General features: G+C 36.7%; 2 protein-coding genes across 21 annotated transcripts in view; one reads left to right on the top strand and one right to left on the bottom strand.

Moving 5' to 3' along the window:
- ARHGAP15 (Rho GTPase activating protein 15) overlaps positions 1–14677 on the top strand; it is a 629485-nt gene that overhangs the window by 515208 nt on the left and 99600 nt on the right. The gene's annotated exons all lie outside the window — the stretch shown is intronic.
- Positions 1–14677, bottom strand: part of LOC135966678 (uncharacterized) — a 267601-nt gene that overhangs the window by 24355 nt on the left and 228569 nt on the right. For 8 of the 16 annotated variants that reach the window (XR_012421095.1, XM_074008991.1, XM_074008987.1 and 5 more), the window contains 3 exons: positions 14480–14617; positions 12076–12124; positions 7518–7578 (listed from right to left, as the gene is read on the bottom strand). Coding sequence is in view for 14 of the 16 variants with exons in the window: in XM_074008987.1 (XP_073865088.1) it covers positions 7518–7578; positions 12076–12124; positions 14480–14617 (248 nt within the window). In the remaining 2 variants the exon portion in view is untranslated. Of the gene's footprint in view, positions 1–7052; positions 7209–7517; positions 7579–12075; positions 12125–14479; positions 14618–14677 lie in introns of all 16 variants that reach the window. The other 8 variants (XM_065526468.2, XM_065526467.2, XM_074008990.1 and 5 more) reach the window with 5 other exon arrangements.

The raw sequence follows: 14677 nt of genomic DNA on the forward strand, positions 1-14677 counted from the left end.
CACTTTTAGTCTCAGACCAAGTAATTTATAAGCAAGTCAAAAGATTTCTCAGACTTCATTTTATAACCCCTAGTCAATCTACATGAGTCTTAGCATAGTCAAGGTCGTAGAGAGAAAGGTATTTCCTAAAACTTGCTATATTTATCAAATACTGTAAAAAAGCAAAACCTCTCTCTCTAGCAACAAGCTTAATTTTCTCCTATCATTCATCATCATCGTCGTCATCAATGTAACCAGTTAAGTAACCAGCATGTGGTTCTATACTTTGATGTTTTCTGAAGAAGCAACACACTGAAAGTCAGATCTCTTGTTCATTTCAAAACAGTCCTCAAATTCTCCTTTGGACAAGAAAACAAAACTTTGGAGAAATTGACATCTCAGTCCCTGGTTAGGAAGTAAATATGGAAGTGCAAAATGGCATTTTTAAACAAAACTGCTTTCCTGACCGTAACTGAATTTTCACGTTGTCAGCACTTCCATTATAAACATTTTTTTTAGTTGGGAGTTTAGAACGCAAATGTAAAGATTTGCTATGGGCTAAATCTCAACCCAAGAGCAAATGTTTATACCAATTTTGAAAACAATCAGCTTGCCCATTTGTAGTTATGCATGTGTTCATCATCTGTTATTGCTTGTCCAATGCTCTCCAACTTCTGGGAGAAAAAGCAGACATCTGGAGAGAAGAAACAATGTTTGCTCTCCAGCAGATGTAGTCTGTTTTCCACAATCATTGAATAAGGAAGGTATTGAACAAATGTGTGCCCTTTAATACAAGGAAATGAAAATGACAAGATTCTGCCTGCATGCCAATACTGTGGAAATGCTAATTGGACAGTCTATGAACTGGCCACTTTGGATGACTAGAACTCAGAGTTCTACCCATTTTACAGGTGGAAGGAACTAGTATCTAACATGAATGACGGCAGTGAAATACTTTCTCCTATAAAGTACATTACACTTTAGGGACTGCCAGAGTAAGTGAAGAATAACCATTTCATTAAAAACTATTTTTTACCACAAATATTTAATAATTTCCAAAATTTTATAAATTTTTTCTTGTCTTCCAGTTTCATGTTGTTGGAGTTTTTGTCTTCTTTTAAACTCAGTCAGTAAACTAAGTAGTCAATTAGTACTCTAGGGAAAAAAAATAACTAAAAAATGTTATCTAGCTATGTATCCTGATGCGTTGAGAGACAGATGCTGGGACTATGTAGATTTGTTTTCTCCAAAATGATATAACATTTCGGTTTTCTTTGGTGAAGTGTCTATTTTTATTACCTACCTGAGGTGGCACCATCATTATTCAAACGCAAGAATGCTTTACCAAGAAAACAGTGGGTTGGGAAGTGATTTAAATTCTCCTGCTTCAGGCGCTAATGAGTTCCACCACATCAAACAAGTCATGTGTCCTCTCAGATCTGTAGTTTGCCTCTTTAAAATGGGATTATTGAATTAAGTAATCTGTAATCATCTTTGCTGGCTCAAAATGTGATGGTTTTATGGTGCTATACCTTACAGTACCTTCCTTGGATGTTTGCAGTTCCTTAGTGAACCAAGTCTTTCATCTGATTTTCCCAATTCTTGGGAACTGCACCCACTAAGTATTCTCAAAGTTAGGAGCATAGCTAAATGAAGGAGACACGAAAGCACCTTTGCCTTGTTTTGAGGACGGTAAAATTGAAGGTTTTTATACATGGCAAATCCTGATTGTCAATACAATTCATTTGGTATTGCTGGGGTTTCTGTAGTACATACTGAAGATGAAATTAAATTCTTGGTTTAATTTGTCATATCATATTTGCCATATATGGTGGCAGTTAACATACCTCCCTATTTGTTAAGTTTTGAAATATGTTATTTTATTATCAAAACCCTTACAGTAAAATATGATCTTCAAAATCAACTCCAGGGTGTGATTACATAGCACTCATCTCATGGTTCATTTTCACCCAAATCAGCACCATAGGTTGTGCATTTTTGCTATGCTAGAGATACGTTCCCACGGTGTTCTAGAGGACTCCTGGAGGAAACTCCTGTATCTCTATGCACTAAGTACATTGTTCATACATAAGACTGTCAATTACTTATATCTTGTGATCAACAGAAAAAGTGCACTGCAATGAATTCACTGAAACATAGGTTTCCTAGTCTTATCCAGAATAAAAATCAGGGAGCATTTAAGTTTGCTTGCTTTTGTTATGTGTTCATTTTCAATAAAAGCTATAGTAATATAAAGGTAAAATTGTGCTGTATTGCAGTGATTCATACAGATTTTTTCACCAAAATTACGAGCACAACTTTCACCCCCAAAGGTTTCCCCATGCCCTTTCATAATTTCATTCCTCCACTCCCTGGTCCCTGCCCCATAGAAAATGATTTGCTTTTTTGTTTCCGGTTTATTTTGCGTAGAGCAATTTATTTTAAATTTCATTAATGCTGTTGTTGTGTATCAAGTGATTTTATTGCTAAGTAGCATTCCACTGTATGGATACAATAAAATTTGCTTATGATTTTATTTACTTGTTGATAGACATTTGGAGTGGTCAGTTTGGGGTTATTACAAATGAAGCTGCAATGAATACTTGTGTATAAGCCTTTATATGAACATATGCTTTCATTTCTCTTGCATAAATACCTAGGAGTGGAATGATTGGGTCATATGGTAGATGTATATTTAACTTTATAATTAGCTACCAAACTGTATTGCAGAGTAACTATATCATTTTTCATTCCTACCAGCAGTATAGGAGATATGCATTTCCTCCACATCCTTATTAACACTCAGGATGGTCAGTTAATTTTAGCCATTTAAGTAGATTTGTAGAGGTGTTACACTGTAGTTTGTATTTCCATTTCCCTAATGGTAATATTGGGCATCTTTTCATGCTTATTTGCTATCTTCATGTTTTCTTTGGCGAAGTGTCTATTAAAATATTTTGTCCACTTTTATTAGGTTTTTACGTTTTCTGATTATAGAGTTTTCAGCATTATTTATGTCTTCTGCATATGGTGGAAATACCATCCTTTCTCTTCTCCGTCATCTTTGCATTTTTATCAGCTGTCTATTGTCCATGTAAGCAGAGGTTTATTTTGAGGCTATCCACTTTGAGTCATTGATTTATATATCTAACTCAATGCCAGAACCACACTTTCTTTATTAGTGTAATTTTGATATAAGTTTGAAAGTCAGATAGTTCTTTACTTTTTTCTTATTCAAACTTGTTTTTGCTATTCTAGGTCAAGGGTCAGCATTTTTTTTTTCCTGTGGAGGGACAGAGAGTTGATATTTTAGGGCTTGTAGGACATATGGTTTCTTTTGTAAATACTCAGTTCTACACTTGTGTGCAAAAAACAGCCATAGGCAATATGATACGACTGTGTTCCTGTAAAGCTTTATTTACAAAAGAAGGCAACAAGCTGGAAGTATACTGCAGGTCATAGTTTGCTGGCATTTGTTCTAAGTCCTTTGCATTTCCACATTAACTTTAGAATCATCTTGCTAACTTACATATATTTTTAAAAGCTTGCCAAAATTTTAACTGGCTTTCTATTACACCTATAGATTAATTTGGGTGCAATTGACATTTTCATAATATAGGGTTTTCCAACCAAAGAACAAGTTATATCTCATTATTTCATGAGGTCTTCTTTAATTTTTCACAACAGTGTTTTACAATTTTAATTACACATACCTTTGGTCATATTTATCCCTGAGTATTTAATATTTTTAATTCTATTATAAATTATATTCTTATTTCATTTTCTGCTTGTTTGATGCTACTATACAGAATTGTAACTGGTTTTGTATTTTGTTTTGTACTCTGCAATATTGCAATACTCAGTTATTGGTTCTGATAGGTTTTTGGTAGAGCATCAGATGTTCTACATAGATTATGTGATCCTTGGATTAAAATAATAGTATTTTTTGGCTTTCTAGCTGGATACATTTTTTTCTTGCCTTATGGCATTGGCTAAATCTCCAGTACCATGTTAAGTAGAAATGATGAGAGCAGATATTTCTGTCCTCTTCTTTTCTTTAGATGGAAAGCATTCAATCTTTCATTATTAAGTATGATGCTAGTTTTACGTTTTTCCTTCCCATCTGTCCTGATTTTGCTGAGAGTTTTTAATCACAAATAGATGCTGGATTTTCTCAGAAGTTTTTCTGCATCTACTGAGATGAACATGAGGTTTCTCTTTTCTAGTTTGTTAATACAATAATTACATTGATAGATTTTTAAAATGCTAAATCAAAACCACATTCCCAGTACAAACCCACTTGGTCATATGTTCATTTTTGAGTTTCATTAAAATTTTGTCTAGAATTTTCATATCTATATTTATAAAGCATATTAGTCTGAATGATTTTTTCCACCTTATATCTTTGTATGGTTTTGGTATCAGGACAATGCTGGCCCTAATTGAATGAGCTACAAAGCACTCCATCCTCTTCAATTTTGTGAAAAAATTTTAACTAGAAATTCAATTTCTGTAATAGAGACAGGGATATTCCTAATTTCAAAGAATTTCTCCATTTCATCTATTTTGCTAGATACATTGGCATAAGTTTGTTCATAATATTTTCTTATCATTCTTTTATTATCTATGGAATAGTGATGTCATCTCCCTCATTCCTGACTTTAGCCTCAAAGGGAAGGAGAATACAAATATTTAAGGAACTGATTAAAATTTAACAAACATGAAATAAAAGAGAAGAGAAATAAGTCTTCCTGAAGGAATACTACCTGCACCCCATATGGGGTCAGCATCCCTTATCACCAGTCCTTTTCCTCATTTATAGCACTTTTCGTAATTTTGTTTGTATAGTTTGGTATGACTAGCCATTTAATTCCTGTTTTGTTTGTTTCCATAGTGCCAGAACAGGGCACAGTACCTGGCATATAATAGCTACCAAAAGTTATCCTTCTACTGTTTTACTGTGTTATGAATGAATTCGTGTAGTCACTTCCCAGATTCTGGAAGTTTTTCTACTAAGTTTTTATCCTGAAGAATTTTTTTTTTTTTTTTTTTTTTTTGGAGACAGAGTCTCGCTCTGTCGCCCAGGCTGGAGTGCAGTGGCACGATCTTGGCTCATTGCAAGCTCTGCCTCCCAGGTTCACACCATTCTCCTGCCTCAGCCCCCCAAGTAGCTGGGACTACAGGCACCCGCCACCACGCCTGGCTAATATTTTTGTATTTTTAGTAGAGACGGGGTTTCACCATGTTAGCCAGAATGGTCTCGATCTCCTGACCTCGTGATCTGCCTGCCTCGGCCTCCCAAAGTGCTGGGATTACAGGCGTGAGCCACTGTGCCCAGCCTCCACTGAGGATTTTAAACAAGTATATGACATGATTAGATTTGAAATATAACATGTATATTTAGAGAATGCAAGAGGGTAGACAAAAAAATACTGGGGCTAGGGAGTCAGTGAAGAAGCTATTGGTTATTTAAGCAATATTCAGGGAGTAGAAATTTTAGGATTTGTTGGCCAATGACCGTCAACAGTAGAGAATAGGGAAATTAGATCTAGGCATTAAGAGAAAAAAAACAGAACAGATTCTGAGAATTATGGTTTGGAAGATTTATTGGAGTGTGGTGTCATTAAATAAATTTTAAAATAATGGTATAAGAGAACACTTTATATTTCAAAATGACAGGTGCCCAGTTTGTTACCTATGTAAATTGTCTCTTTGATTATTTCATCCCTGCAATCATTCTCAATGAGGTCACTATAGCTTACTTCAAAAAGGAGTTGAGAAAAGCATAATATGCTTAGGTTTGTGATAATGTTTCATTATCAGGTATAGAACTGATTCAGTCAAATCACTGCAATGGATTTACGTAAGTGAATTTTGCAAAAAGTGAAAAAGCCCTTTAAATATGAAATTTTTTGATATTAATTTTTGTATAGAAATCATGCTAAAATGCATCACATACTTCCCTAAAGTATTTTCAGATTTTGCCAGTCACTCTGAGAATAGATATTCTAAGCATCCTCATTTATCCAATTAATAAATCGAGACTCAAAAAGGTTGACATTTCTAGGGTCACTGTTTTGAACTGTCAGTCTCAAACCCAAGTGTTTTTATTCCAAATCTGGCTTCTTTCCCCCTTACTAAACTACCTCTATGTATATTGTGATATTATCAGGTAATGTTCTCATGAATATGTGGAAATTAATTATAAAGACAAAAGAACAACCAAAAGTTAAAATATGACCTGAGAGGGTGAGGAGGCAAGAGGATTGCTTGGGACAAGGAGTTTAAGATTAGCCTAGGCAACAAAGCAAGACCTGTCCCTAAAAAATAAAAAAGAATTGGCTGGGTGTGGTGGCACACATCTGTATTCTCAGCTACTCTGGAGGCTAAGGTGGGAGGACTGCTTGAGCCCAGGAGTTTGAGACCAGCCTGGGTGATATAGCAAGACTCTCCATCAAAAAATGTTAAAATATGAATTCTGATAAACTAATGGCAAAGGTAATAACTTATTTCCCTAGGGCAGCATTTTTTCCCTTAAGTTATTGCGGTACAGGTGGTATTTGGTTACATGAGTAAGTTTATATGTTACAGTACACGAGTAAGTTTAGTGGTGAGATTTGGGTGCACCCATCTCCCGAGCAGTATACACTGCACCATATTTGTAGTCTTCTATCCCTCGACTCCCTCCCACTCTTCCCCTCAAATCCCCAAAGTCCATTGCATCATTCTTAAGGGCAGCATTTTTCAATGAGGAAGTAAAACATGGTGTTATGGAGAGAATATGAACCTTAAAGTCAGGTAAATGGGTTCAAATTTGGGCCCTACCATATACTGCCAGACACTGTGTGGTAATCAACAGTACTTCAACACATCAATTTTCTCATCTTTAGAATGAATCTGTTATCTAACTGATAAGATTATTTTAAGTATTAATATCTTTCGATGTGTAATTTCTAGCATGAAGCCTGGCACTGTTAAATGTTAGTTTTCCTTTCTTCCCCATAGTAGAGTTGATTTTGGGAGCAAGGATTTTAGCTTCTATATATTACAGCCTTACTATGCTAGGTACCTACCTGGTGGTACTAACCTTGGTAAAAATAAAAATGAAAAATTACCATGCAGTTTGGAAGAATTAAGTACATAGACCAAAAACAAGAATCAGTGTCTTCCTGCTTCCAACAAATCCACAGTTTGACTCTTGGCAGTCAGCCTCACCAAGGTTGCCCCACCTTAACAAGTGATGCCAAAAATAAAAAGTTTCAAAAGAAGAACAAGACAACTCAGCATTCAGTATGTCCATTTTCCAGATTTATGTCAACAACTAGAGAATATCATCTGGTTTTCTTCTAGGATCAAAAAACCATTAGCTTCTATGCAGTATGTGGTTTTTCACTCACTGCAGGTCTTGTTTAAGTACGTTCTCATTCTGAATTGATTAAGTGCTGCTTAATTTCTAGATGGCAGTTGCTTATAAGTTATAATATTTCTTAGTTATAATAGTTTCTTAGTTATTGTGCAGAATCCACAATGATGCTTACCTTGCATATAAGATGATGTTTTTATCTGCAGAAGTCATCTTTGACCACACTACCCACAGATCTAGAGTAAAAAGACACCACAAATGGCTGAAAATGTCAACATAAATAACTATCAATAAATGTTATGGAATGTGGCAAAGCATTTGGCTTGTGTCTTCCCAACCTATCAGAGCTAACTATGGCTATTATTGTCGCAAGGGATGCTCCCGGTTTCGCTATATACAGTATTTATAAAGTGCCCGTCACCAAGGCATCTAAACACTTGGGCAATCTAATTAGGCTAGTCAATTACTTGTGCAAAAGTAGAAGAGGTGCCCTTCCTTATATCCCACTCCAGTGGAACCAATTTGATTGTGTTTTTAAAAGCAAGAAAAGCCTTCTGTGAGAATAGCTTTTTAGGCCCCTTGTTCCAAGAGTAAAAGACTGTCTGGGTAAAGAAATGACTATTTCCTATTCCTGAAGGTGATAATGTTCTGAATCAAGCAACTCTCCAGTAGTCGAAAACACCACAGCCCCAGAGATCTTGATGGAGAACATTTTATTCCCTTTTCTTTTGAACTTCACTCTGGGGGCAGGTAACGGAAAAGTGCTTTCTAAAAGCAGTTCACCTGTATGTGAATTATTTCCGAAGCCTTCCCTGGTGAGAAAACTGTGTTCTCTCCTGGCCTCCTGAGTCAGAGAAAGAGTACTCCTCCTTCTCTTCAGCAGATTTACCTGGGTCAGGCCTAAAGCAGAACTTGGTCACGAAGACCTCCCTTCTGACTTCTATTTTGGACAGACACGGACAAAGTTTCTAAGACAAAGTTTCTGGTGTGTGTGTGTAGGGATGAGGGCATGTTATCCATTAGTGAAATCACTAATAAACATTTTAAGAATTTATTGTTGATCAAATACTTTTAAAAAGCTGGTTTTGGTCGGGCGCGGTGGCTCACGCCTGTAATCCCAACACTTTGGGAGGCAGAGGCGGGCGGATCACGAGGTGAGGAGATCGAGACCATCCTGGCTAACACAGTGAAACCCCGTCTCTACTAAAAATACAAAAAATGTCGCTGGGCGTGGTGGTGGGTGCCTGTAGTCCCAGCTACTCGGGAGGCTGAGGCAGGAGAATGGCGTGAACCCGGGAGGCGGAGCATGCAGTGAGCCGAGATCGTGCCTCTGCACTCCAGCCTGGGCGACAGAGTAGGACTCCGTCTCAAAAAAAAAAAAAAAAAAAAAAGCTGTTTCTGTGCAAATGAAATACTATGTTTATTATGTTTATGTGTTTCTCAGGCAAACTGAATACCACGCTTATTCAGAAAAATAGTATGTCGCTGATGTACACTTCAGGCTAAAGAACAGTTATCTTTTTGTACTAGAAAAATTTCTTCCTGGAATTTATTGTGAATTCAATTTGATATGAATCTAATTTACATGATATCTTATTTCATAATGTTTTTCATAGCTAAGTAAAAATCAAGTCAACATGGCCTTTAATGTTTCAAAGTATAATTTAAGAGTTCAGAGAACTAGCATTTTACCTTGAAAATGAGTAAACTATTATTTTGTTCTCTAGTCATTCCACCTATATTATGTCTATCATATTGCTTATTGCTTAGTTCAGATTTCAAACAGTCTTATTTTCTCTTTGTCATTTCTTCATGTCATAGTCTCTCCCCTCCTGATTTGATTTGTTGATTTGTCATTGATTTGTTCCTATTGTGGCCTTGGGACATTATTTTGAGACTTTGTTCAATTCAAATTCTGTCAGTGCCTCAGTCCTTCTGATTCTGTTCCTTCAGTTTAGTGTTCCTGTTTTTTATTCATTCCTTGTCATAACAGTTCTCTCCTATCTTTCAATATACATTTTTTGAAAACATCCCTATGCGGCCACATCAGTTCCTTCAGTAACTACTCCTTTTCTTTCTCATCAGAATCATTTGAAATTGTAATTCCCAGAATTTCATCTTTTAGAGCATTGGATTCCTCTTGAGCCATCTTCCTGTACAGAAATTCTCACCAAGGGATCTTAATTTTTTCTCTGGCCATTAAAATGGTGGTTGCAATTATTGAACATCTACTTCATGACAGGAATTTTATGTGCGTTATCTTGTTTACTCTCTACAGCTCTCTTATAAGCTAGGTTTATTATCTTCATTGTACCAATTTGAAGACTAGAGTTCATAGAAGACATGTATAGGCAGTAATGGACAGAGCAGGGCAGAATTTCAGGTATATTTGTCTCAAAAGCCTATACTCTTAACCATTATGTTCATATCTTGTATCTCAGAATTAAACTGTCCTAATTATTTTCTCCTGTAAATTACAAAGAGACTTCCAATTATTCTTACATTGGTATCAAGTACTGTGTCCGTTGGATAGGGTTTAGCTGTAATTGACAGAAAACCAACTCAACAGGGTTTAAGGAAAGAGGCAATGTTTTGGCTCATGGAACTAGAAATCCAGAGGTAGGGTAAATTACAGGGTTTGTTCATACAGGGATTCAACGATGGAGATCACAGACCCAGGCCCATTGTTTTTTGCTGCTCTGCCGCCTGTAGAGCTGGCTTCATCCTAATGCTGATTGCAGCATTGTGTAGAACGCTCACCAGTGGCAACACAAACCATGTCCTTCCTCTGTCACTTCTGGGAAGGGATAGAGGAGGGTATTTTTCAGGAATCTCAAACACACACACTTCCTTTCACTTAATTGATTTGACTTCTATCACATGTCCATTTCTTAATATAGCCAGGTCATTTCCATTTGAATTAATCACAGCTGATATCTTGAATCAGGGACGAGTCTTATAATACATCACTGAACAATACCAGAATTCTCTTTAGAAAGAGGAGGAGAAGAATAGATGCAGGATAGACAGTCAACAGTATCTCCTGCCCAACCCATTGACTGCCTGATATGCACATGCACCCTTCTGCTCAATGTTTACTTTCACAGCCCTCGTATCTACTTGAAACCACTCACTGCTCACGCAGCCTCATACAGCTACTCTTCCATATATGTTCCAAATAGAGCTCCAAAAATCTGAGGTGTGATGTGACTTTTCTATCTTAACAATACCTATCTGCCACCACAGCACTTAAAACTTATAAGTAGGGAAAAAGGGGATAACAACTAAAATTTCTATTTAGTGGGGATCTAATATGTGGCATGGGGGTGATGGATATGTTAATTTTACTTGTGGTAACTATTACACAGTGTATACATATATCAAATTATCACATTGTGCAGCTTGAATATACTCATCTTTATTCATTAAATATTTTTTTAAAATTCTATTTGGAAAAGTGAGCCGTGGAGAGCTTATGGTAGCTGGTGTGATATTCTGCTGACCAGGAAGAGTGTGTCTTCCATACCCTGGCTGGGTAGTGATTTCCTGGATCAGCCAGTCTGATAGCTCTTAGTTCTTCTTTCTGAAAGATTCTTAGGTGCCCATTGCTTTCCACAGTCACAGGTGAGAAAGGAGGACATTCTTTAGCAGTATCCCTTCCCAGCCACTACCGCCTAGGGGCTAGTGGCGACATTAAGGAGTTGTCTGCCCTTCTTAGCCAGGCATGGGTTTATGTGGTAATACAAGCCCTTTAAAAAATTTAGAAGACTTCTGGTTTGTTTCTAGTCTATTATATCGGCTTTCATTAGTTCTAGAGGCCTTTTGTGGGAATTCTGGAAATACCCATGTCTTAGGAACTAGTTTCTGTGTTCTGCCCATTTCTCTGGAACTTGGTTTAGTCAATGCTTTCTATCTTGCAGTTTTTTTTTTTTTTTACCTCCCAAGAGAATTTGAATAGGTGGGTGTTCATCTTAAGGAAAGATGCTAGAAGTAGCCACCATGAGCCAACATCCTGAATTTTGAATTTTTCCTACCATTGCTTCTAATGTGTGGGTAGGCACGTGGTCTGTGTTCCAAAATACAACAGATGTGAGTCTCAAATGTTTTGCTGCCATGTGACAAACTTCATAGCCTGGGATGATGGGGTCCTTTATCGCTTCCATGCTAACTCCTCCACTCAAACTTACCTCTCTGTAAAACCTATTACTTAAAGTGTACCCATTCGATCTGTTTTTAAAAATTGTATCAATACATTTCTCCTTCCTCCTCCACATTCTGTATAATTCTCCAACTGTCGCATGTCTTTCCTATTCTGTAATCCCAGAAAATGTAGCAGACAATGGGAATTCCAATTGCATTTAGGGAAAAGTTGTTTTTGCTGATACTGCTTTCAGGCAGATACCAAAGTTCCACACTTTTTGGCAGAATTTGGGAACCCACAAAGGGAAATGTACCCTGACAGATTAAAGCAGGGTTAGTGGTTTAACCTAAGAATCAAAGGGTGGGAAACAAGGAGGACTTTATTTAAAAATTGTAAGAATAAGAATGAACCCTAAAATGAACACTTTATGAATTATTAGGAGAACATTTCAGGAAATTACTCACTTAGCGACAGACCTGTGTAAAACTCAATGAACTATACATGTGATGTATCTCCACTGGAGTCATCTTGATTTGAGTACAAGTAGGAGAAATTGAAAAGTAAGGGCTATGTGCTTAAAGATTGGGCTTACCATATATGTTTCCTTGAGATAAGTCTTCTCCTAATTCATGACCTTTTACCTAGGAGTAGAAACAACAAAGAGAGTTTGTGACGGCCAGCAAATAACAAGGCTGTGTCTTCATTGTATCTCATCCCATGTTCTATTAGTTTTCTATTGCTGCTGTAACAGATTACCACAAACTTTGCAACTTCTTACAGTTCTGTAGTTTAGAAGTCTGGCACAGGTCTCACTGGGTTAAAATCAGAGTGTTCTTAGAACTGTATTTCTGTCTGAAGGCTCTAGGGAGAACCCGTGTTCTTGCCTTTTCCAGTTCTAGAGGCCTCCCACATTCCCTAAATTGGGAATAGCCAGCTTCCTGCATCTTCAAAACCAGCAACGTTGCATCTCTCTAACATTCTTCCATTCTCATATCTCTCACTGACCACAACAAGGATTTCTTTGCTTTTAAAGACCCAAGTGATCAGATCAGGCCCACCCCAGTAATCCAGGATAATCTTCTCACCTCAAAGTCCTTAACTTAATCACACTTGCAAAGTCACCTTTGCCACAAAGACAGCATTTTCTTAGGTTCCAGAGATTAGGATATGGCCATCATAATTGAAGTTCTATTATTCTGCCTACCACATGTTAAGTCGACATAATATTGCTTACATGATAAACAGTTGAAATGTGACATTGTTTTTATATAGATTAATAAAATAATGAATGTTGAATTAATGGAATAGAGGGAGAAGGAATAAATGAGACACACAAGGGTATTTAAAAAGTATGTCTTCTCAAGGAGTATGTGTTCTTAGTAAGTGCTAAAGGGAAGTTTGTTAATTTAATCTTCAGGAAAATGCAATTTATCATAATTTGTGATAACTTATATGATAAAAGTTCAGAAAAAAAATATACACTGATGGTGGGGCTTGGTGGCTCTCACCCTTATCCTAGTACTTTAGGAAGCCAAGGTGGATTGCTTGCACTCAGTAGTTTGAAACCAGCCTAGGCAACATGGTGAAACTCCATCTCTACCAAAAATACAAAAGTTAGCCAGGCTTGGCGGCATGTGCCTGTTGTCCCAGATACTCGGGAAGCTGAGATGAAAGGATCACCTGAACCCAGGAAGTTGAGGCTGCAGTGAGCTATGTTTGTACCACTGCACTCCAGCCTGGGTGACAGAGCAAGACCCTGTCTCAAAAAATAAATACATATATAAAAATATATTTTAAAAAATATTTTTAAAAAGAGAAATTTTTTTAAAAAAGTTGAAGAGAATCAAGGAGAAAGGGTTGAAGTATGTTTTGTAGATTTAGAAATTTTAGACTGGGAACTAGGTAACACTGTTGGCAAACCTGAAATGAAGTCTAAGTTTCAAATCTCATAGGATAGAAAGTACTGTGTAGATATTCAGATTTTTCTGGATCTTGACAATATGTTAATGTAACACTACCATCACTTCCTAAAGGGTTACCTCACTGCCTTGATTTCTATTTTCTTTTTTTGATCATTGTATTGTTTTCAGCATACAGAGCAAAGTTTGGCGACAGCTTTCAGCTCTGAATGACTAATGAATTGTTCATCTGTGTGTAGAATCTCCCTGGTGCAAGCTCTGTGTGAGTCTCTATTCCTCCCTATTCAAAGATGACACCGTCGATTGTGGTGATATTACCCATGTACGCAGATCCAGCTGAAAATACAAATGAGAGACTAGCATTCCTTTCTAAAACCCGAGCTTTAAACTATGTCCTTTGTTTGCAGGTGCAATTAGCTGTTTGACAAGCCTGTTCTCTGACTCTTCTTTTTTGTACAGCCTACATGACCATCTCACTCTAAATAAGTCACCCCCTTTCTTTTTCTGCAGTTCATCTGTCAGTTATTTTCTCGTCTTAGAGAAGCCTGAAGTTCTGATCTACTTGTGGTTCAAATCACTCTTACTGCAATACTTTGATGAGCAATTTCAGCTTTCCATCTGAAGCTAAATACATAGACAATCCCAATGAAACTCTTCAAGAATTCTCCATAAAATCAAGGATCCAGGCCACAAAATTATTCCAATTTATAACACAAAATTTGGTTCCAATAATATTTCCCAAAGAGGAAGGATGGGAGAAAAATTAAATTCATTTAGAAGTAAAATGTAATTTAAAAGAAATAGTCTTCTGTCTATAAAAGAATCTAAATTTTAATTGTTTAATATTGGAATCGGTAACCAGGTTGAAAGTTTAAACTCCTATCAGGCCTCAGACCCCTGAGCTTAAACCTTAAAACCTTAATTACAGCTAACATTGATTGAGCATTTATGGACCAGGTACTAATCTAAGAACACTAAAAGTGTCCACTTAAGCTTCACAGCAACCCTAAGAGATAGATACTATAATTATCTCTATTTTTCAGATAAGAAAATTTCAGGTATAGAAAAGTTATTTACCTTATTCAGCTGTCCAGTAGAAAGGCTTGTGTTCAAACTTCGCCTGTGTATTGTCAAAGCCAGCTTCCTTAGCCACCGTACCACATTACCTCTCCCATGTCTCCTATTTTGAGGCATAGTTGGACATGAATCACTTGCCTATACCAAGATGGAACCAGTGAGAAAAGTACAAACTTAGATCTAATGCCTAGAATAGCA

This window comes from Macaca fascicularis, chromosome 12 (assembly GCF_037993035.2).
Source record: "Macaca fascicularis isolate 582-1 chromosome 12, T2T-MFA8v1.1".
Taxonomy (NCBI): domain Eukaryota; kingdom Metazoa; phylum Chordata; class Mammalia; order Primates; family Cercopithecidae; genus Macaca; species Macaca fascicularis.